This window comes from Triturus cristatus, chromosome 10, assembly GCF_964204655.1.
Source record: "Triturus cristatus chromosome 10, aTriCri1.1, whole genome shotgun sequence".
Classification (NCBI taxonomy): Eukaryota; Metazoa; Chordata; class Amphibia; order Caudata; family Salamandridae; genus Triturus; species Triturus cristatus.
The window spans coordinates 181,102,970-181,126,910 of record NC_140593.1 but is presented as its reverse complement, the minus strand read 5'-3'; the positions used below and the strand labels follow the sequence as shown (position 1 = coordinate 181,126,910).

At 44.5% G+C, this 23,941-nt stretch overlaps 1 protein-coding gene across 15 annotated transcripts in view; it reads right to left on the bottom strand.

The window, feature by feature from the left end:
- Positions 1-23,941, bottom strand: part of PHF14 (PHD finger protein 14) — a 1,035,579-nt gene that overhangs the window by 824,160 nt on the left and 187,478 nt on the right. For all 15 annotated transcript variants that reach the window (XM_085630765.1, XM_085630766.1, XM_085630773.1 and 12 more), the window contains one exon: positions 15,926-16,085. In XM_085630765.1, coding sequence (XP_085486891.1) covers positions 15,926-16,085 — 160 coding nt within the window. The remainder of the gene's footprint in view (positions 1-15,925; positions 16,086-23,941) is intronic.

Genomic DNA, 23,941 nt, shown 5'->3' with positions numbered 1-23,941 from the left:
CCTCCTCCAGGACAGGATAGCCTTCCTGGGCGGGAGCTTCAAAGGCAATGCTGCCTTTGAAATCCAACCAGGAAAATCCAGATAGTGGGGATGCCAGGCCCCCTTTCCTGCGCTACTTGTGGCAGGAGGAAAGTTTGTTAGATTAGGAGGTGTTTACCCACTTAGCCTACACCACTTCTAGGGCGGGGCAAAATAGTCAAACCCCTCTCTTGAAAATCCACTGAGGATGGTGAGAAAACCTCCTATGAGAGCTAGGAAAGTGCCTCTTCCCAGAGGAAGTAGTCACTAGAGGGTGTTGACACAATAAAGGTAAGTAGCCCATTGGTTACTACCTGCCTCCCCTTTTAACGCCCCTAAACATTTAGATGGCACCCTAAGACCTGAACATCAGATTCAACTGACAAGAGAAGAGCAGGTCTAAGAAGTCCTGCTTCAATAAAAAAAGCAAAACCAAAGGGGATGATGGACGGAGTGTTGAACATTGCAAGCACTCACTCCCAGTCAACTGATCTGGGTTTAATCCATCATCATTCTTTAGCTCACTCCGCCACCCCAGTTCCGACATGGCCATATGCAAATCAGTCTGACCCTGTGCCTCATGGGAACAGTCCCGCCCGAACTGCCAAGCCATGTCTTCCCTGGACCGGAAACAAGCATCCTGGGACCGGTTTCTGGCTAATCAGCCGTCATCAGCCAGGCTAGCTTGAATCCAGTGGCAAAGTGAGCAAGGGATTATCAAAAAACAAAAATGCTACCCTCACACTAATATAATAATAGTAGGCAGATAGTCCATTGAATAGAATACACCCACAGACCAAGAGTAAATTTATAAAGTGTTTTCTTTCATTTATCAAAAAAATATATTTTTTATACTATAGTAATATCTCTACTAATGTTCTTTTTTTGTTCATAGTACACACAATATGACACAGACATAAAAGAAGAAACAATTCCTAAGCCCGGCAGGTAAAACAAAAATACAATAGCTTATCACAGTTAATACATAAGAAAAGCACAAAAATACCTAACAAAGAAAGCTCAACAGAACAGTGCATTACACAGTACAATGAAACATACATAAAAGACAGGAACAATAAACAAAAAGAGGAAGCGCCGACGAGCGTTTCGGAGATCCCATGAAATCCAGTGATCTTCTTCTTCAGGGCACAATTAATATTTCAGTCTGTATGGTCAACCAAGTTGTTTGTTTATGACCGTAATTTAACCTTAATGTCGGGCGTCAATCAAGCTAAAACTGTTGGTTTCCAAATTGGTCTCCGATTTATTCTTGAGTGTGTTTCTCATTTATTGCTTCTGTGAATACAACAAATGCTTAACACTACCTCAGATAAGCCACTGCTCACCCACACTACCAAAAAAGAGTATTATCTACTTTTACCTCTACCTGCCTTTTGGGGTTTTCTCACACTCTCTACATAGTGTACTTAATTTTAAGTACACTGTACAGAGAGGCGGTTTCCAACACTCTCCTTAGAGTGGGCCATGTAGGGTGTTTAAAGGGGAAACTAGTCTGGGAGTGGTGGTGAAATCTAGCCAATCTTAATATAATTTAATGTTCTATTATGTCAAAACTATTACTATCACATGCATCGGAAATTTTAAATGGCAAATTGTTGTCTTAGCTGTGCAGATTTTTATCCCTTACAGCTCCACACCTAGTCATCCAAGTTCAGAAGCTTGAGCTTCAAAGGAAATATCCCCCTCTCAGACAACAAGCATGTGGCCTACACTGACAGCTCAGCGCAGCTTATGAATGTGAAAAGTTGTTCAAGGGTTTAGTCAAGCACTGATGGCCTGCTTGGCAGGATCAAGGGTACTCAAGCCTCTCAACTCGGGCACTGTATTTCCAGTCCTTTAAGTTGGCAGCTGCAAAGCATGCAATCACAAGTTAATTAGCGAGGGTTATTCCAGAAAGAAATCTGCATCTCGTCACTCCAGCTGAGATCCGGTAGCCCATAACTTCTACGGGTATTTGGTAAATAGAACACAGCTTCACTACTGGTCCTTTGCACAGAGGTTTATCAATGTTTTGCAGATTAGTGTTTCTAATCAAAAGTCACAAATAAGATGTTTAAACAGCAGTAGAAAATGACTGCAGCCGAGGCTACATAATCATATGTTTCAGAAGGAAGATAGGAATAATATATCCTTCATGTTTGCTTCACATATCTGCCGTACAGATGGGTCCATAGATGGTTGACCTCCCAGACTGATAGTCATAACAAATTCGGACATCCCTTTTAAACAAAGCTCATCTGGTTGGCCTGGTTAGCAGGCTGCAGTAGCCAAAAAAAGCAACATGGCAAAGCAAAAAAAAACAAGCATTGGCATAGCCAATAGGTCTCGCCTTTGGGACCGTATAAGTGTTTAGCCTTGCAACAGTTGATATGGTTGCACCAATGATATTGCAAAGCGCTACAATAAAACTGCAAAAATAAAATTTATGTGATTGCCTACGAAATGACTCGACCGCCTTTTTTTTTCTTTTTATTCGCCGATCAGAGTTGAAATGGCAAAAAAACAGAATAAATCATCAGCCAGAGTGTTTTTTAAAGCGTGGGGGAGTGTACCAGCATGGACCGCGGTTGGGAGGTAAACAGGGCATTGTTGGCGAGGAAAAACAATGTACATGTTGCAAAGTGTTGTGGAAGGGGAAGAAGACAGGTGCGAGATAATGGGGTGGTACTTACTGTAGGTCGACATGAAAGAGCGATGCATAAAGGGTTCACTCTGGCGAATGAGCTACACAGATTGCAGTGGAAGAGAAGTATATGAGTGAAACAGCAGCAAAACACATGTTCTATCCTGGAGGGCTTAATGAACAAGTCCTAGGACCAGCCCTGGTCAGTGATTGTGGCAATCAGAATAACAAAATGTAGCAGACTGCTAGGCCAAACAATGTATGTCTTATTGCTGCAGAAACCATAAATTTAGTATACACACGGTGCTTACTTCGTGGGTATTGTGCTGTCATCTAGTGAACTCAACTGTGACGTTGCCTGGTAAGTGCTCACATTCACTGTAAAACTACCTATTCAAGCCAATCTGTGTTCTACTTCTGTGTTCTGGGATGTCTCTATGGAGCCAAATATAGGAGCTGCAGGCGCTCCTTTACATAAATCTCAGACATGCGCACACCCAGCCATGCTCCAGATGGTGCAATCAAGACAGGGCATTCATGAATCAGACACCACAACACTATTTTATTGCACAATCATAACGCATTCAGGGAACTTCATATTGTCCTGAAAGGAGGGCATAGTTTTAGAACTGGACACTGAAGGACAAGAATCGGAGAGAGTTCGAAAGGAAGAGATGTAGGTAAGAAGAGGCGGTTAGAAGTGAAGTGCAGAAGCATGAAAATAGGGTTCAAAAGAAGTGTGCTTTAGGAAGTAAAGAACATGAAGGCGATCGTGGATGTAAATTATAACAAGCATTGGCAAAGTAGGTCTGTCTGGTGTTGGCTGTCAGTGAATGATGAGATCTGACTGAAAACCAGTTAAGTATATAATACTATAATTTTATAAAGCAGTATTGGCTAATGCCAGACCGAGTAATATCAAAGGGACTCCACTAGGGCAGGGCTTAAGAATGGGAAAACAGAGCAACGGAGAGGAGGTTTGAAGGGAGTCTGGCAGGCATGCAAAGATATGCGTTCGCAATGAACCAGGATGAACAAGCCTTGAGAGCTATCACAAACGCGCAGCAAGGATAGTGCTGGCCCGGGAGTGGGGCGTGCGTGCGTGCTCAGCCTGCTCTTTTTAGAAGCACATACCTGTGCTTGTGGTGCGCCACTGCGCGCTCCCGCAAGGTGAATGCCGCCACAAGCACGAGTATGTGCTTCTAAAAAGAGCAGAGCGACGGCTAAAGATCCTCCTATGCAGCGTTGCGCGCTGCGTAGGCGAGACCTAAAAAACTGGTGTAGTGGGAGGAGACCCAGGAAAATGTGGATGACACAATTGTCGCTCTTCTGTGGATAGGCAAAGAATTTGAAACATACTATTTTCAGGTTGCTTGTGTTCATTTGTTGGAAATCTTTACATCTGAAACAGATCAAAGGCGCAATGCTTGCTTAAGAGAAAGATGGACTTTGAGATAAGCCCTTGGAATGTTGTAGACTGATCATCCTTTCTATTTCTACTATTTAAATGAGAGGTGATCTTGTTGGTTATTGTATAGCTCATTCCTATCCGGATTGTGATTAAATTGATCAATCCATCTGTAAAAAACAATGACCAACTCTAGTCTTTCAGAAACAAACATATAGGAACCTAGCCCTATGATCTTTGTTTGATGTAAACCTGCAAAACTACATTTAAATAGTCAAAGCATCAAGCTCCTTTTTAGAGATATCCAAGCTCGAAACAAATTCTACACCATCATGAAATTATTTTGGATAAAAGGAACAGATTTTAAGAGTTAGTCCCTTCGTCTGTTTAACTGTATGTCAGTGTTCACTGTTACAATAAAAGGGATATACAATAACCGATAAAACTAAGAAGCTCAAAATGTTACCATTTTGCCACACATCCTCCTACAATATTAAAAAATAGTTCATATTATTAAACATACTAACAGCCGATGGCTGAAATTAAACTGGATAGCAGGGCCAGTAATCCGCAGATTACATTAAAAGCATACATGGCACAGCCTGATAAAATGGGATTCTAAACGCAGTACATCTCTTTTTACTATCATACAATCAATTTTTGATGTGTTCTATATTGTGAGAACATTTTATGGGAGGGGTAGGTTTAGAAATGGTTATTCATCATCACAATCATCTTCTTTAAAAAGGAGCAAGGTTGTGCTTTTTAGATTACAGATAGGGCATTTTTATACAACCTCCCAACTGCATCCGGCAGAGTTCAATATAAAGATACAGATCTTCAACAAGCAGCTGCTTCTCAATTTAATTTGTACAGTTTTTTCATGCTCCACTGGTGTATTAAATGCTGCTGCACTCGGTAGGAGTTTATCTGTGATGAATCCAACAGCTGGCTGCCTGCTTCACACTGACCTTCTTAAAATGTTTTAGTACATGTCACACAAGTATTGCGGTGTTACAGATTTAGACTAGCATTTCAGAGTGATTGGCACACAAGTGCCTCTTTTCCTCAACCACCTAACTGCCATTTCATACGCAAATCTTTATTTGAAATAGGAATAAAGTCAAGATCACAGCTGAAGCATTTTCGTTTCTTTTCATAGCAGTTCTAAATATTTTCTTGTTCATTTGTTCAGATGCATATGGCTCAGAATCTTGTAATTAAGACAAATTGGGTAATCAGAAAAGAATAATCTTCCTTGTTACTTTACCATCCATTTTGCTTAAAGCAACGATGACAGATGTTAACTAAGGGAGAGAAATGTTTGTGAAAAAACTGGTCGACAGCCAGGATTTTAAATACCATTATTATTTGAATGTCATACATCCATAGTATAATAAATACAGAATTCAAAGATGCGCACAATAAACATGTTGGCGCCGAGTGTTAATCGGATTTATATTCTTGAACTTCGGAGCTCTATCACAAAACATTTTTCAATTGCACTATTTCATGTCCTTGGAAGGAAGTTAAGGCACGTTTCTGGAGGTGGAAATGTGTAACAAGTATGCATGTGCGTATTTGTTGTGTGGCAATTTGTTCTGGTGTTTGTGTGCTGCTGTCTTTTTGTGCTGCATTATTGCAATATGATGTGTTCTGTTTCGACTGCTTTCTGTTGTGGCGTTATGTTGGTTTGTGTGTTATTGTGCTATGTTCTGTTGTTTGCTTTAAATAGATCACCAAATGCTGCAAAATTTCCAGCCAAAAGCAGCAAGTGCCTGTCCAGTGAGAAGCAACCAATTGTGGTAAAATTGCGCTGCTCCACCTCTCCAACTATATCAGACCGTAACCTTCAATAATACTTACAGTACTCACTTTATGTGCCTGACAAAAATACAGTTGGCCTTATGCATTTTATTTTAAGATGAATAAACCAATGAGCCATGGCGGCCCTTGCAGTGAACTAACCACACACTCTTTATATTTAGACTCAGATGTGTTAGCTTCTTAATACATGGAAGCCTACAATTCCAATACAAAGACCAGTCTTTAACTTCCTTATTACTGGTGACTTGTGCCATCACAAGTCGCCAGTAATAACAAATGAAATATCTTATTATGGTTGAGTTTAGATGTCATAAAGCCTGCTGCCATAACCAATAGCTAAGTCAATGAACAGTATTAAAACTACAAAAAGGAAGGAATAATGGGGCACCTGGCCCCAACGAACTGCCAGCTGGGATTTTCAAAGCAAATAGCCGTTTTTTAGCAATGTATGAGCAGTATCTTCTACAATTTTTTCTTCACTTGCCTAGTCTCGCCGTCTTGGCAGGTGGCCATATATTGTCCCCGATCTATTGAAGTTTTGCTTAAAACTAAGAAAAGCAGAGGCCGGGAGCCTTAGGTTTCACCTTCACCATGGCCTGACCAATTAATTTCCTTCACCATGACATACTACCATAGAGAAGTCTCTCACATAAGTTCAAATGGTCCCACATTGGTCCCTGAACATTTCCTATGAATGCTTTAAATCTAGTCTGAGGAGAACTGTCAAAAATCAATCCGCAAAACCGACCATCACACCCTACAGGCAAAGACCAACACTCAATTTGTTGTGCCCACCAATGCAGAGCTGCAGTCACAACTTAACCTATTGTTGCCCCTGTCCTAGGCATTCAAATTAAAATATTTAAGACTTCAGATGGGTTTATTTGTTATAAGGGGAAGTGGCTCATGGGTGGAAACATTCTACCACCGACAAATCTTGTCTAGTTTGCTCCTACCAAAAAGAACATCTGGCCCGTGTCCTAGGACTCTGTCCTTCCTTTGAGCGGGAAAAAAAACTGCTGCTCAAACCGTTTTTTCAGGAATTTAATATTCAATCTTGTCAGGAGGAAATCAAGTACTGCTTCTGGGGAGCAGATCACAGATTTACGGTGAGATTCCATAAGGTTCACGTACAAAGTAGCCCAAAGAAACATTCAATGACTGAGGCCAGGTAGAAGCTCCTGAAGCATAAGGAGTAGTTTATTTTCTGTAACTCCAGTTCTGTAGTAGGGGTATCTCTGTTATAGTCATAATCTAGTGAATAGTCCCGCCCATGTGCGTGGACCCCGGAGCAATAAAAAATAATCTCTAAAGGTGACAAATCATGCAGACCTGCATACACCTTTAAGAGAGAATTTAATTTAAAGACAGATAATGCAGCCTATACCCACAGGCTACACTGTCCAGTACTTCAACTAGAATTCCACCAACATCCACAAACAGAACTGCCCGTCCAGCTTTTCTCCACATAGGAAAAAACCCTGCCTCTACCAGCAAAAGCCTCTGGAATGATAGAGAGGAAGGAGTGGAGAGACAAGCCCCATAGGCTGCCATTATGTGGCTTAGAACAGGATACTGTGCCTTTAAGAAAACTTTCCAGATTTCCAGAACTTTCCCCAGTATCCCAGAATGCCCAGCAGGTCCCTTTTACTTTCAGTTCTTTTTGAAGGCGTAGCACGCCAGACCTGTAGCATTCTTCATATGAATAATTATCTCTCCACCGGGGAGGAGGGCGGGCGCTTATGACTATAACAGAGATACCCCTACTACAGAACTGGAGTTACAGAAAAGAAACTACTCCTTCTGTAGTAGGGGATCTCTGTGTATAGTCATAATCTAGTGAATAGAATGGCAAGCCCATCCCCACACAACAACAGCGGTGGAGAACAAACAAGACAAAACCACTACTGTACGAACAAATTTCGCAGTGAAGCCTGCCCAACCTGAGCATCTGCCCTGGCATCCGAGTCCAGACAGTAATGCGCAGCAAAGGTATGGACCGACTTCCAAGTGGCCGCCTTGCAGATTTCCGCAATAGGAACATTACGCAGCAAAGCCGTCGTGGCAGCTTTGCCCCTGGTGGAATGAGCCTTAGGTTTACCCCCTAAAGTCTTATTAGCCTTTTGATAACACAATTGTATGCAGGACACAATCCACCGAGAAATGGACTGCTTAGAGGTCGCGAGACCGGTCCTGACTGATCCATAATTAACAAACAATTGGTCAGACCTACGAATATCCTTGGTCTTATCCAGATAAAATTTCAACACCCTCCGAACATCCAGGGAATGGAGAGACCTTTCCGCTGGCGAAGAGGGATTCTGAAAGAACGTAGGTAAAGTTATGGTCTGGTTGACATGAAAATCAGAGATAACCTTAGGAAGAAATTTAGGGTGAGTAAGCATCACAACCTTAGCAGCATGAAATACAGTATAAGGTTCTTGACAACATAATGCCTGAAGTTCACTCACCCTGCGGGCCGATGTAATGGCCACTAGGAACGCCGCCTTCCAGGATAGGTGCTGCAATGAAGCCTTGTGAATGGGTTCAAAAGGCTCCTTCATCAGTCTGGACATCACCACATTCAAGGCCCAGGAAGGCGAGGGAAGTCTGACGGGAGGAAACACTTTCTTCAAGCCTTCCAAAAAATCTTTGACCACAGGGATCTGAAAGAAGGAAGTCTGTGAAGGGCATTTCCTGTAAGCAGTCAAAGCAGCCAGATGAACCTTAATGGAATGGAAATTAAGGCCAGACTGCGCCAGATGTAAAAGGTACGGAAGGATGACATCTTCCTTACATGTCGTTGGATCAAAGTTCTTGGACTTACACCAGATACAGAACCTCTTCCACTTGTAGGCATAGGATGTCCTAGTGGAAGGTCGTTTAGACTCCTTCAGTATGTCCATACAATCGTCTGGTAGATTCAGATGGCCATATTGCACTATTTCAGGAGCCATGCCGCCAAACTCAAAGACGAGAGGTTGGGGTGCACCATCCGCCCCCCGAACTTCGTGAGAAGGTCCGGCCTGCACGGCAACCGTATGTGAGGAAGGAGAGACCGGTGAAGTAGGTCCGTGAACCACCACTGCCTGGGCCATTCCGGGGCGATCAGGATCATCCGCGCCCTGGACTGGGACAGCTTGATGAGCACTGCCGGAATCAGGGGAATGGGTGGAAAAGCGTACAGAAAGCTGTTCGACCAATCGATCCCTAACGCATTCCCCAGCGTCCCCCGCTGGTAGTACCTGGATGCGAAGTCTCGGCATTTGCTGTTTTCGGCGGTGGCGAACAGATCTACGTCTGGAGTCCCCCACCTTGCGAAGACTTCTCCTAGTACTTCGTCGTTTATGACCCATTCGTGGTTTTCCTGAATCAGCCTGCTCAAGGTGTCCGCCTGAGCATTCTGCACCCCTGGCAGATGCGTGGCCTTAATCGTCAGTCCTCGGGCCAGAAGCCAGTGCCAGATCGCCTGCGCCTCCTGCGACAGAGTGCGCGACCTCGACCCCCCCTGCTTGTTGAGGTAATACATCGTGGTTGTATTGTCCGTCTGTATCAGCAGCGAGTTGGTCTGGAAGGACGGAAGGAAGGCCTTCAGTGCCAGGAAGACAGATCTGAGTTCCAGGAAATTGATGTGGTACGTCGATTCCAAAGGAGACCACTTTCCTTGAATCTGCAAGTCCCCGGAATGCGCTCCCCAGCCTTGGAGAGACGCATCCGTCACGACACTCTTCGTGTCCTTGTGGAAGGGAACCCCCCTGAGGAGGTTTTCCGCCGAACACCACCACTTCAGAGACTGAAGAGCATGTAGAGACAGTCGTATCTTGTCGTCCCAAGAACCTGTCCTCTGATCCCACTGATCCTCCAAGCACTCCTGCAGTGGTCTCATGTGTAGCCGTGCGTGAGGCGTGAGGAAGATCCAGGAGGCCATTGATCCCAGTAGCGAAGACACCTTCTTCACTGTCGTCGATGGAGCAGTCCTGAGGTCCTGAGCCTTCCGAAGGAGTGATAACCGTCTCTCCTCCGAAGGAGACACGCTTGCTGACCGCGTATCGATGGAGGCTCCCAGGTACTGTATGCACTGGACCGGAGTCGGGACCGATTTGGACATGTTGACGTGTAACCCCAGCTTGTGCAAGAGAGCGCACGTCCACCGGAAGTGTTCTGGCGCTTCCGAGTAGGATGATGCCTTGATCAGCCAATCGTCCAGATACGGGTAGACAAACACCTTGTTCCTTCGCAGATGTGCCGCCACCACCGCCATGCACTTCGAGAAGGTCCTGGGCGCAGACTTTAGCCCGAATGGCAGTACTGTGTATTGATAGTGATTGGCGCCGACTTGGAATCGCAGGAACTTCCTGTGCTTCCGTGCTATGGGCACATGGAAGTACGCATCCTGTAGATCTATGGCACAGAGCCAGTCTCCCCGTTGCAGCTGAGGGTAAATCTGATGCAACAATAGCATGCGAAACTTCTCTCTGCAAATCCATTTGTTTGCCTGTCGCAAATCCAGAATGGGCCTGAACTCGTTCTTGTCCTTCTTGCGAACGAGGAAGAACCGAGAGTACAGACCTCTTCCCCTTTGAGACAGAGGTACCTCTTCTACCGCCTTTTTTCTCAACAAGATGTCTGCCTCCGCCTGGAGCTCTCCCAGCTGGAACTGAGAGCTTACCGGCGGAATCGCTGGAGGCGGGCTGATAAAACCGAAGACTGTATCCATTGCAAACAATATTCAGCACCCACTTGTCCTGAGTAATTTTTCTCCACTCTGCCGGAAAAAGTTGAATGCTTCCCCCCACTGGAGTGGGTAACGGTTGAGGGGGAAGTAGTCGCTCAGGGCCGAGACCCGGCCGGGCCCTTGGTAGTGGTAGCCGCCTGCTGGCCTCCTCTACCCCTCTGGCGTTTCTGGAAGGGCTTCCGGAACTGCTGCTGTTGGTGCTGCTGCTGTCCCGAACCCTGCCCACGCCCTCTGCCCGTAGACCCGAACCGCCTCTGGAACGGGCGCTTCTTCTTCTCGGCCTTCTCCAACCCGACGGCCGTCAGGGTTTCCGCCTCCGCCTTCATGCGGGCCATCTAATCATCCGCATGTTTTCCAAACAGGGTTTCCCCCGAGAAGGGCAGGTTGGCCACTCTGTGCTGCGCCTCTGGTTTGAGGGACGTCAGGCGCAGCCACGAATGCCGCCTCTGGTGGACGCCATGACAGTAGGCGTGGGCGGCCAACAAGGAGACATCCGCCGCCGCGCCGATCACCTGATTCGAAACCAGCATGCCCTCACGCACTGTTTCCAAGAAGTCCTCCTTCCTGTCCCGGGGCAGCAGGTCCGCATACTGCTGCAGGGACTCCCACAGGGCCCGGTCGTAACGCCCCAACAAAGCCCCAGCACTCGCCGCCTTCATGGTGGTGGCGGCGGTCCCACACACCTTCCTGCCCGCAGAATCCAGCCAGCGGCTTTCTTTGTCAGGCGGGACCGTCGATGAAGGAGCGGTCGCATGTTGTTTCCTCGCCGCCGTCACGATGACCGAATCCGGCTTCGGGTCCACCCTCAAAAAGGTAGGGTCCGACTCCGGGGCCCTATACTCTTTCATGAGCATGGAGGGGGCGGCTTTCGTCACCGCGGGAGTGAGGAACAGCTCCAACGCGGGCTCCACCAGTCCTGGTACAAGAGGCAGTAGAGGGCGAGACAGATGTTTCTTATGAAGTGTCTCGAATATCACGGACATCGTGGGTGTTGGAACCGTCACCGTGATACCCAACTTTGCTGCCCCTCTCAACAGCACCTCTTGGAAAGAGACCAAATCGTCCACCGGAGACACCCTAGTCCCCGGCGAGTCCGACAGCGTCGGTGAAAAATCTCTGGTCGAGGACCGCGTGTGCGACCTGGACCTGTGCCTCCTACGGCGTCGTCCTGAGTCCGACGATGACCGTCCATGGCTCCGCGATCTTCTCCTCCTGAGAGAGCGGGAGCGCGACCTCTTCGGCATCGGTCTGCCCGCTGGTCTAGCCGGTCCCGGCGACCGTGGATGTCGCGGCCTCGGAGTCCCCTGCGGCGGAGTCGGGTACCTCGGAAGGGAAACCGACCGCGGAGGAACTGCCGGCGGCCCCAACGAAGTGCGTGGTAACGAACGAGGTGGGGGCGGCGGAGGCAGTGGCGCTGGCTGCGGATGCGGAGGCGGTGGAGGTGGCGGTGGTGTTGGCGGTGGTGGTGGAGGCGGAGTCGGAGGTGGTGGAGGAGGCGGTGGCGTAGGCATCCGAGGAGGCGTATACACCACAGAGTACACCGATCCCGATGACTCTCTCTTCCTCGAAGTCGACCTTCGCCTCGACGGCGACCTTCGCCTCGACAGCTATCTGCGCCTCGACAGCTATCTGCGCCTCGACGGCGATCTGCGCCTCGACGGCGATCTTCTCGACGTCGAACCTCTCTTCGACGGCGACGTCGACCGTCTCCTCTTCACCGACGGCGAACGGCGATCTCCCCTCGACGGCGAGCGCCGACGCCGGGTCCGATCTCGACGCCGACTGCTGGACGGCGACGTGGACGGCGACGTCGACGGCGTCGTCGCAGAAGATGCCGATGTCGTCGACGGCGGCCTGTTCAGGTCCTTCGACGTCGACCGTCGACGCCGCTTCTCCCCAGAGCCCTGGGGAGACGGCGAACAGATGGTAGTCATCCCCCTCGACGCCGCCGTCGACGCCCTCCACGGGGAGTGGGGACGCTTACTGGTCTTCCTGCCCCTGGGGAGCCCCCCGGAGGCCTCAGTATGGGCCAAATCAGCCCCTCCAGACCCACCTGGTGCCTTCAGCCTTCTCTCCTCCAGGACTTGAAGCCTGATCTTCATTCTGTCCCTCAGGGTCCTGGCTGAGAACGAGTGGCAGATTTCACAGTCTTCAGGCACGTGGGACTGGGGAAGGCAACCTATACACACCTCGTGTGGATCTGTTTTAGCCTTTTTTCTACCACACTCCGGGCACTTGTCGAACAAGCCAGGCATGTTGACAGTACCAGCCACTAAGCACTTGAAAAAGTGACAAAAATTGACAAAAACTACAATAAACCCTTGGAAAGGGGAGAGCTCAATGCTCCATGGTCCTGCTAGCAGGAGCCGGAAAAAAGAACTGAAAGTAAAAGGGACCTGCTGGGCATTCTGGGATACTGGGGAAAGTTCTGGAAATCTGGAAAGTTTTCTTAAAGGCACAGTATCCTGTTGTAAGCCACATAATGGCAGCCTATGGGGCTTGTCTGTCCACTCCTTCCTCTCTATCATTCCAGAGGCTTTTGCTGGTAGAGGCAGGGTTTTTTCCTATGTGGAGAAAAGCTGGACGGGCAGTGCTGTTTGTGGATGTTGGTGGAATTCTAGTTGAAGTACTGGACAGTGTAGCCTGTGGGTATAGGCTGCATTATCTGTCTTTAAATTAAATTCTCTCTTAAAGGTGTATGCAGTCTGCATGATTTGGCACCTTTAGAGATTATTTTTTATTGCTCCGGGGTCCACGCACATGGGCGGGACTATTCACTAGATTATGACTATACACAGAGATCCCCTACTACAGAAATGATATAATCGTGTAATGCACTTAGCACTTCACCTGATGTATGTTGTATAATTTAACTGATGCAAGGTGCTTTAAACTCAGATTTTGCTATGCTGCAGTAACCACGGAACCTAAGCAACACTGCCAGCAGCCAAACCATTTTTTTTTTACATTTTATTGTATTTCACTATATATTTATCTCTATATCGTTCTTCTATGAATTGAACTGCATTGTATTATTTCATTTGAATAGTTTTGAATAACTATCAAATATTATATTTATATCAAAACCGCAGTTCAAACAGCAAAGCAAAAACCTGAATTTTCCTTGTTTTGCTCTGTTTTTCTAGATGATCAGTGATCAGAAAGGAGATATGGCAATATTTTATTTTCTGTATGCTTTAGGTAAATATATGAAATATAGACTCTGCATGTTTCTACACGTTGTGATCTACAGGGTTTTTTTAAATGTTGACTTGCAGTAAACTGATTTCACTATCTTTTTGTAACAAATAGGTAACTGCTTTTCATTGTGTTTAATTGTGCATTACAGATTCTTTTATTCTTCATGTCTGCAAACATCCTATCTCTTTCTTTTGAAAGAGCAACACACTGAGGAGTTAAGATATATGTGTGTGAAGGATAATGGTGTATTATGAGAACTACACATGAACGTATTTACGACTTGTGGGAAAATAAAACATTGTTAACATAGAGAGTTGTGTGATAACAGTCAAATGTGCTTCGCACCTAACAATATATTTACGCATAATAAAGTTCTTGAAATGAAAAATCGCCTCAACTAGAGAGATTATAGTGCAAATCTGAGCTTCTGTAACGTCTACCTAATAACACATGTATTGAGAGTGACAAGTAAATAATAGGAGTTGGTAAAAGATAACCTACAAATAATGCTTTAGAAAAAAAATTCAGTAGTACATAATATTCAGATGTAGTACCTGAAAGAAATTATAACTGCTGTAATGGAGGGAATCGAAATGCATATCTGAAAATGTGAGATTTATAATTGAAGTGATTCAGCTAAATTATATGTAGGCCTCAAATGCTTCTGTTACCCTGCATTAATGTACAATCATGAGAGGCACTCACCTGATGTACATTCGAAGTATACTGCAAGTCACCTCAGAGTTCCATGACGTTATAAAGTAACTCAGCCGTCAGTCTCGTTCCTCTATATGGTCACAAAAATTCTCCGTGACCTGCAATATCCTTCTAATGGCAGGGGGTACTTTACTCTAAATGTAATCATAATGTATTCAATTGGATATTTTTAATTGCATTAATCACAAGGGATGTATTCACCTTTTCAAGAGCATGAATCTAATTCAATGCACTCAATTCCACTAATTAATATTAATCGCCTAGGGCTTCATACTTTAGACTTTTACATTTGTCTATGCAAATAAGCATACAAAGTTCTACCAGTAAAACATTTTACGTGCCTGTACCATCCAACTCCTTATGATACCAACAGACAACCTATACTGATCACATACTTGCAGCCATGTTCTGTCCATGTATTGGGAACCATCACTACTGCCAGATAATGTTAACCCATATGAAGAATCTCGGAAGCCTTGTGTTCCTGTATACTGTAATTGTTTACATTCAATTGTTGAGATTACATTACTTAACCCCTTCAGTGCCACGCCCTTTCCCCTTCCTGTGCCGGGCGTTGCACTAGTGGGTGGGGTTCATGACGAGATCGTCTCGTCATGGGCACAGCGCAACCGTGCTCCATGACGAGACCATCTCGTCATGGGCACTGAAGAGGTTAATGAAACACTGATACAGCTGCAGAAGAATCAGTGTCTACTCTCAATAAATTGTGGCTATTCCAAAGAGCATGTGGTGCCCCAGTAAGGGTGTGCAATCTTACAGGTTTTTGCCATGCTTATGGTTTTCAGCACAGGATGCCTATGTCCCAAGGCCAGTCCTCAAACAAACTTTAAAGCACGTTTAATATTAAGGTTAGAAATAGAAAGATAAAGTGATGCTACAAAACAGGAAGCCCACAAGTTAGATTGTGCATGAGTAGGTCATGAAACACAGCAGTAACATATTATTGACCGTTCATGAAAATCCAATAAGCAATTTATAGGACTTACGGTTATATTTTTGCATATCTGCATTACAAAATACAAGTTTATGTAGCGATGATTTCATGTAACTCCTATAACAAGCATTGGCAAAGCCAACATACCCACTTTGTGATCTATTTACCTTTCCAGTGCATTTGGTCAGCTGTGGCTATTCTCCATGGGGGGGAAAAACCACAAGAAGTGGAAGGCATGTCATGGAAAACGAAGCAAATAAATACCACAATAAAACCTACCAATGGTAAGCAATGGTTGGGTTTTATCATCACAATTTTTTTGTTATGGTCCTCAAGAAGCTTAAGCCTACAAGCAGCTTGAAGAGGTCTGGTAGGCAGGAAAAAAATGTAAATTTCATTAAAACAGAATATTTTTCATACCTTCCGGCATCTGTTTCTTTAAAGATTCCATCTTGATTAGGACACAGTTCACAGCTAGGAGACACACCGCACTTACAGGCATCACAGAACCATGGCTCTGTGGAGTTTTCTGAAGCTGAACTCATAATGGAATCACTTTCTCCATCCACACCGTAGCACCCTAGGATACGATCAGAAAAAGATTTACAGGCAGAAACCCACCTCTTCAGTAAAGTATTGAGAAGCAAAAACAATCCCCAGCAATATTCGGCTTGAAAATATATTTCTTATAGAAATGGTTTCTTTTATTATTCAACTCATATACTAGAGAAGCTAACCTCACAGAAGCAGAGTATTCCAGAAGTACCCGAGCATATCAGGACTCAGACAATCATTACAATGCAACAACTTCATCATTTTTGAATTGGCTAGGTTTGTTCTGCTAGATAAACAAGCTACTTCTGTGTGTTACAATAAAGCTAGAAGCAGTATTTGCAATGTCTTTTTAGGTGTAGCCTGAGATACAGCATTTGCAATATAACATTGTGTGATGGCTTGATTTACCATCAAAGGGAGGATTGATGGAGCGTGGATATTATCCGATGTCTACCATAATCAATTCTCACCTGTAAAAATCATTACGACAAATATTTCCTGATTAAGACATGTTGACCTGATAAATCGAAAAACGTGAGAATAAATACAGCATTGTAAAAGCGTGCAAAGTGTTCTAAATGATGACACGAAAATGTAAACACATGAACGTATTTACGAGTTGTGGGAGAATATAAAACATTGTTAACATAGAGAGTTGTGTGATAACAGTCAAATGTGCTTCGCACCTAAAAATATATGTACGCATAATAAAGTTCTTGAAATGAAAAATCGCCTCAACTAGAGAGATTATAGTGCAAATCTGAGCTTCTGTAACGTCTACCTAATAACACATATATTGAGAGTGACAAGTAAATAATATGAGTTGGTGAAAGATAACCTACAAATAATGCTTTAGAAGAACTTTTTTAGTAGTACATAATATTCAGATGTAGGACCTGAAAGAAATTATAACTGCTGTAATGGAGGGAATCGAAAAGCATATCCTGAAAATGTGAGATTTATAATTGAATTAACCGGTAGTGATTCAGCTAAATTATATGTAGGCCTCAAATGCTTCTGTTACCCTGCATTAATGTACAATGTACAATCATGAGAGGAACTCACCTAAGCTATATGAGAACTTTCTGTGGAGTTTCATTTCTGTATTTGCTAACAAAGCACTCACTTCTCACTAAGAAGCATATTCGATACAAATGTAAAAGTATTGTTGCAAATCCAGGGAAAGGCGCCTGGGAACGGACGGACTGTAAGCAAAATAACGCTCCACCTACTTTCGTGGAAATGGCGAAATGGGAACACAAATTAACCTAATGGATCTTAATGAAATTTGCAAAAAGGATTACTTAATTCTCTCTGATTTGTGTGTTTTCCTGATCACCACACAACAGCGCACCATGAGTGACCAATGAGATCCCCATGGACTGATGGAATTGATATGTTAAGGGGTGTGAACCTGGATCATTGGAAGTATAATTGCCCCATCGGAGGAGGAGTGGGGGCTGGCTATCATTTTCCTGTCTGGCATGCTGTCGGACAGACTTTTGATTCCTATTATCTTTCCTATGCCCCTTTCCATCCACAGTGGGTCAAATAGACGTTTATGATCTGAACTATATCTGAGACCTCGAATCCTGTACTTTGCTGGCTGGTAAAGTGTGCAAGGAAAAAACCTTTCAGCTGAGAGGTTATCTGACTCCAACTGTGGAATATGGTGATACAGATCAGACTCGACCAGGTCTAACTGAGGACAAACTTGAACCGATCAGCTTTGCTTTGGTTTGTATGATTATTAACTGAACCTCAAAATGTTGTCCTGTTTCTCTCCACAGAGGATTTTTCAGCTGTCTAATAATGTTCTGTTTAGTGCTGGGTGACTACTTTTATCAATAATCTTGCAATTAAATCTGAATTGAAATATATTTTCTTGACTTGTCAATGCAATACGAGGCATTAGATAAATGTTTTTCATGAGTTATCTTTATCGGTTTTGTCTGCTTTTTTGGGAATATTTCTTGTCTCAAGGCGTTTGTACCAGTGGCTGAGAAGTGTTTAAATTAGGTTTGAGTGAACAATTATTTTATTCCAGGTCCTCATAAAATAATTGCTCACATTTCTCAGTATTCCAGTCCCTGTCAGCTCAACAAAAAGATCAATCGGAGAACCATGGTTTGCAGATATCAGAGAAATTATTGAGACTATTGTAAAACTGAGGGCTTGTTAATGAAATGAGCCTAGTGAAATAACGTTGTTTGTAGGGTAAATTTAAATTTGGCAAGCTTTGCGCTGCAACACATGACACTGTTTTTCCCCAAACAAATAAACATAATATAAATAAGTTGTTTTTACGAGCAACCATTATCCGTTTGGACTGTTAAATTGTAATTCACGTTTTGCTTCCACGCACCACAGTATACACCATGTGTCATCTCACTTTAAGTATTAGTTCCCTTCAGTTTGAGTGACTGCTCAAACTATGTGCACATTGTTCACATCCGCTTAAAAACAATTTCTTATCTCTTCAACAGCAAAGTTGGTTTAAAGTGTGCTTTTTATTTGATGTTTTATATTAACTTTAAATACGTTCCTGATTGCTTCATACCGACCCCCCTCCAAGAGCAGCGGTTTTATGAGCCGGGGCTGCGCTGCGCCACGTCATGCTCCCATTTTCCTCTGTGGCGCGCTACGAGGTACCGTAGCCCGCGCTGTACGATACAGTACTCCACATACTGGGTATGGTGGACACACCCTGGGAGGTTGCTAATGTTGTGTTTTCTTTGAGTTAGTTAATACAGATAAATGAAACCTAGACTACATCTTGTTTGACCTCTTATGGCGTTACGTCTATGCGTTCGCCTCCTACATAAGTCGCCTGTTGTTCCTATTCTGCTGCCGGCCCTTCAGGGTTGTAGGCGTATAAGCTGTGTTAACTGGACGGTACTTACCCCGTAATGCTTATCACTCTCGATACTGAGTTGTCGCTACCAGCCTGTATCACTGCAGGATGTAGGTAACAAGCTGTGTAAAATTTGACTTTGACAATAAAGGTTTAAAAAAAACAAAAAAAACTTTAAATACAGCTATGTTTTTTTTTCACCATTGCTTTTTAAAATGTGTTTTACAGTGTCTAAAGTCATATGGTAACACGTTTGCAGCCTACGAGTTGAGTGCTCGGTTGAATGGTAATTCATTGGTGTTCCCTTCACAAATAATAAAACGCATAGCACAGCTGATAAAATGGTTGTTTGAAAACATCACTAATAAAACAGTCAACAGTGAATGTTATTTTTGATATAAATATTTTTGGCAAGCAGAAGAAAAACACATTTAGGTGACTGCCCACTTTGTTTTTAGTGCCATTTGCTTACAACAACAAAAACCGTAAAACAATTAACCACTGTCTATACCAATGCTCGTTAGAAATTCGACTGCCACGTATAAAGCAACTTTCCCGGAGGGGGCTATAAAGCAGAGTTGATGGTATCCTAAGAGACAGACAGTACTGGCCATATACTTAACACCTACATTTATGAAGATGTATGAAGGTGTATTGAGGTGGCAGTCTGGTAGGGCTTATGGTGCATTGTTCGAATCCAAATGAGTTATGAGACCTACTAGTTAGCTGCCATAACAGAACAGTTAACTGAAAAGCACAGCGATAATCAGAGAAGCTAGAACCTTTCAGTCAAGGTGGTTTAGGTACTCGATAGAAATTGCACTCTCTTATTTCTACTGGAGAAGTAACAGGCAGGAAGATGGCAAAGTGTCACTCAGAGCCAGTGAGACAGTGATGGATTTAAATGTTGGGAAAGTGTTTAAAGGAAGTGAAGACTATGATCTGAGCATAACGAGTAGGAAAAGTTGAAGGAGGTGATAGTGTTGATAAGGAAGCTAGTGAAAAGAAGAGAACACAGGAAAAGACCCAGGAAAGAACAAAGGGGCATGCTGACTGGGAAAGGGATCACTGGTGACAACAAATAGCTCGGTCCACGGCTCTGGATGGGGGAATAAAACGTCTGATGGGGATAACAGCAATTGAAGGTTGACAAGTGTACAGCTGAAACAGAAAGGGGCAATGTTCAAGAATGGACTAAAATCATTGCATATTTGGTTCGGATAGTATTGGATTGTGTTGAAAGGAATACTGAACCTGTATATAGCAGCCATGGGAATGGAGGCTGGGGGCATGCTGACTGGGTTGGATTAAGGAGTGAGCAGGGAGGGGGGATGAACATGGTGGGGAGAATAAGTTAGTGCACTGAATATAAATAAGGAGGATCCAGTGATTTATCAAGAAAGTGAGGAGCAGTTAATTTTTTTTTTTTTTTTGGGGGGGGGGGGGTTAAACGGAGTTAAACATGGCCATATAATATTACATAGTGGTACATAATGATATGTGATGGCATGGCTGACACAAAAAAATGAAATTACAACAAACGGGAAGGGGGTCAATATGAATCACATGAATAGTCAGTAACCCAACATCATAGCTTTAAGGATCTATAAAAGCAGTCTGTAAAACTATGAGCAGAACTCAATTTCAGAAATATCTTGAATTGCGGTAATGTATACAAGCATAATATCTATGGCATGATCACTCTCCTAGCAGCAAATGATACACAGTACTGATGCTCAGTTTATGCCACTCATCATTTCCATTATATGGGATATGCAGTGTATCTGGACAGGGAAGCGTTCAAGGCGTTGCTGGCGGCGTAGCAGAGGTCGACCCTCTCTGTCATAGCCAGTCCATAAATGGAGCCCAACTGTCTTTGGATATGGACGTGGGGGAATTTACTCCCGATAAGTGGATAATTGTTCCTGAAATAATGTAACATCTATAATCCATTTATCTGTGGAGGGAGCAGGCTGCCTGCCCCAATGCATAGCCACCCTACGTTTCCCCAGCAAGAGCTGGATGTCAAGGAGGCTTCGACCTGGGGGGGGGGGGGGAGGGGAGTATTCTTCACATAGCCTAGCAAGCCCACCAGTGGTATGGCTCCGAGTCAATCCCGTGACGTCCTGAATGATGTCACAGACCTTAACCCGAAACCTGGCTATTGGTGGGCACAGCCATGCTACATGTCAAAATGTAGACTGTGGCGTTCGGCATCTCCAGCAATTAGCATCTGTCCTGAGACCCATGCAAAGAAGCTGTAGTGGTGTTCGATGTATACGATGAGGAACTGTTAGGTGAAGAGGGGACGGCCTACCCCTGCTCTTGTGCTCAGCGGGGAGCTTGAAATCCCTACTGCTTCTTTCTTCACAAAAGCACCACTAAACCCAGCAGAGGGAGTAGCGGTCAAAATCCAACTACCAGGGTGAGAGAGAGCAACAAAACATTTTTGTCACAGGGCACATGGCTTCAGTCACTGCGACGCTAAAAGATTAAAAAATCCTTTACATATCCCAAAGGAAATGTTAAAGCGATTTCGTATGTAAAGAAGTAAAGCAATGCCATGTTATATAATGTCATTAAGTACTCCTGTGATAGATATGCTAATCACACTACGCTCAAAGTGCTACTGTGCTCTGCTCAGGGCTTTAAACAGAAGTTAACATGCTCTTTTGGGGATGTTAACAGATTATACTTTTCTACCACGCAAATTGATCCATACAACAAACATTTTGTGTACAATTATGTAATTGCTCCTTATTGAGACAAAACATATTCAGAATACAAAGATTTAGAAACATGTAAATTGATACAACAGTCAGAACCCATTCCAGTACCAGTGGCCTAGCAAAGGATAATGGGCCACAAATCTAGGGGTTAAGACATTTTACCACTGTTGTCCCAAACCCTGAAATACTATGGCCTTGCAAACTGCGCACCAACTACAACTTTCTCACACCAGACTCTCTTGATAACGAGGACAAGTAGTGAAAGGCTTTTGAGGGTGTTCGAGTGGGTGTAGAGACTCAGAACTCAAGCATCTGTCTCAATACTGTCCAAACCAGTGCCATATTTTAATTTATTTTTATAAATAGCAGTACTTTAATTGAGCACTTAAAAAATAATACTGCAGTCGCAACGTGTTTCCAAACGCACAAAAATATTCAGGCATGAACCTGACACAGGTGCAAGCTCACTGTTGTATGGTGCAAACAGCTTCTATGGCCCTGTGACTCGTAGGTCCATCATTATATGTCTCACTGCTAAGTGTATTTAGGGAGATTCAGCCCCACTGGGTTAAATAATCTGCTTGAGTTTTAGCCAAGGAAGACACAGTCAATGTTCAATGTGCTCTTCCCAAAGATCACGATTTCCGTTGCGTCGGTGTGAAGCTTTAGACAGTTGGTCTTCATCCCATGAGCGATTTCAGTCAGACAGACACTGAATTTGATCCAGGTACCAGAGTCTTATCCGTGAGAGAGAGAATGAGTGGAGTGCCATCGGCATAGTATCTGATGCCGATATTGTGAGCAGATGATGCTGGCTAGAAGGTTCATATATGCTTTGAAGAAGGTGGAGCTCAAGGAGGAGGCTTGTGGGACTCCGCAGATGAGGTTGCATGCGTCTGAGGTATATGGTGCCAGGCTGATTGACTGGTTCCTTCCAGTCAGACACACGCAGATCCATCAGCGTTTGTGTCCTTGGATTCGGATGTTTTCTAGGTGTTTGATGAGGTGGGAGACAGGGCCAGGAGGATGAGGGAGACAGTGCCAGGAAAGGCCGCTAAATCTGCTCAATCCAGAGCCATGCAGATGTCATCCATGATAGCATTGAGGTTAGTTTCCATGCTGTGGTTGGGCCTGAAACCAGACCGAGTTGTGTCAAGTAGTTGGTGGCTGTTGAGTGATTTGTGAGGTGTTTGTTGATGATTTTCTCTAAGACCTTGGCCAGGGAAAGATCGGTTTGGGTTTGATGAGTGCTTAAGGGACCACAGGGAGTTTCTTCAGCAATGGAAGGACAGTTGCGTGTTTCCAAGCATCTGGGAAGGTCGCTGAAGAGGTGAAGGCATTCAGAATGGGTGTGAACATAGAGCTGATGGGCTGCAGCCTTCTGGAGGAGGCATGCTGGGGGTTAGGGTTCCGATGAGGCGTTTAAGTGCATGGACTTCACGGTGGTAGAGGTTTCTTCTGGGCCAATGATGCGCCATGTGGTTAGCACTGGTTTATTAGATATGGTTAGGAAGCATTTGGCAGGGTCTGTCGGGTTCAGATGTGGGCTAAAGTTGCTATAAATGGCTCTAATTTTGTTGCTGAAGGATTGAGAGAGAGACTGCAGAGGTCCTGCAACAGGGTGATCAAGTCAGAGGAGGCCGATAGCGAGTTGAAATCTTTCACAATGGCCAAGATTTCTTTGCTTCCGTTGGTGTGGTCATCGATGCGGTCTGCCAGAGCGACTCGTTTGGTGGTCCGGATCATTTGGTGGTAGCATCTTACAGCTTATTTTAACATGCTCCTGTCTGCAGTGACCTACTCATTCTCCATTTGCTCTCCAGTTGTTTGTAATGGCTTATCATCAGTCCGAGTTCCTCCATGTACCAACAGGCCTGGGGTTCTGAATCTTATTGTATTGTTGTGGTTGAGTAGGAACAGGGCGTCGGCACAAGAGGTGATCGCACAGTTGCAACTGCTGATGGCTTTTGGGAGGTATATTGCTGGGTTCAAGTCAGTGCTGACAGGGGTATTCCAGTCCTCGTCAGTGATGCTGTTCAAGTTTCGACAGGCTGGTCTGCTGATGGTGCAAAGGCGCTACTCCAGGATGGGGTTGCTGAACTTGACACATGCATGGTCTGTCCAGGGGACTGGTGTGTGCTCGTCGACTCGAGTTTCTGATGTTAGTGAAATTAGGGTCCAGGAGGTGTTTGGCGTGTAGGTAGGACCCTTTACTTGTTGGGTACAAGTACAAGTAAAGGAAAATAAGGATTTGCGGACGACCCAGGAACATACACACATACAGTGAACTTGTCTACA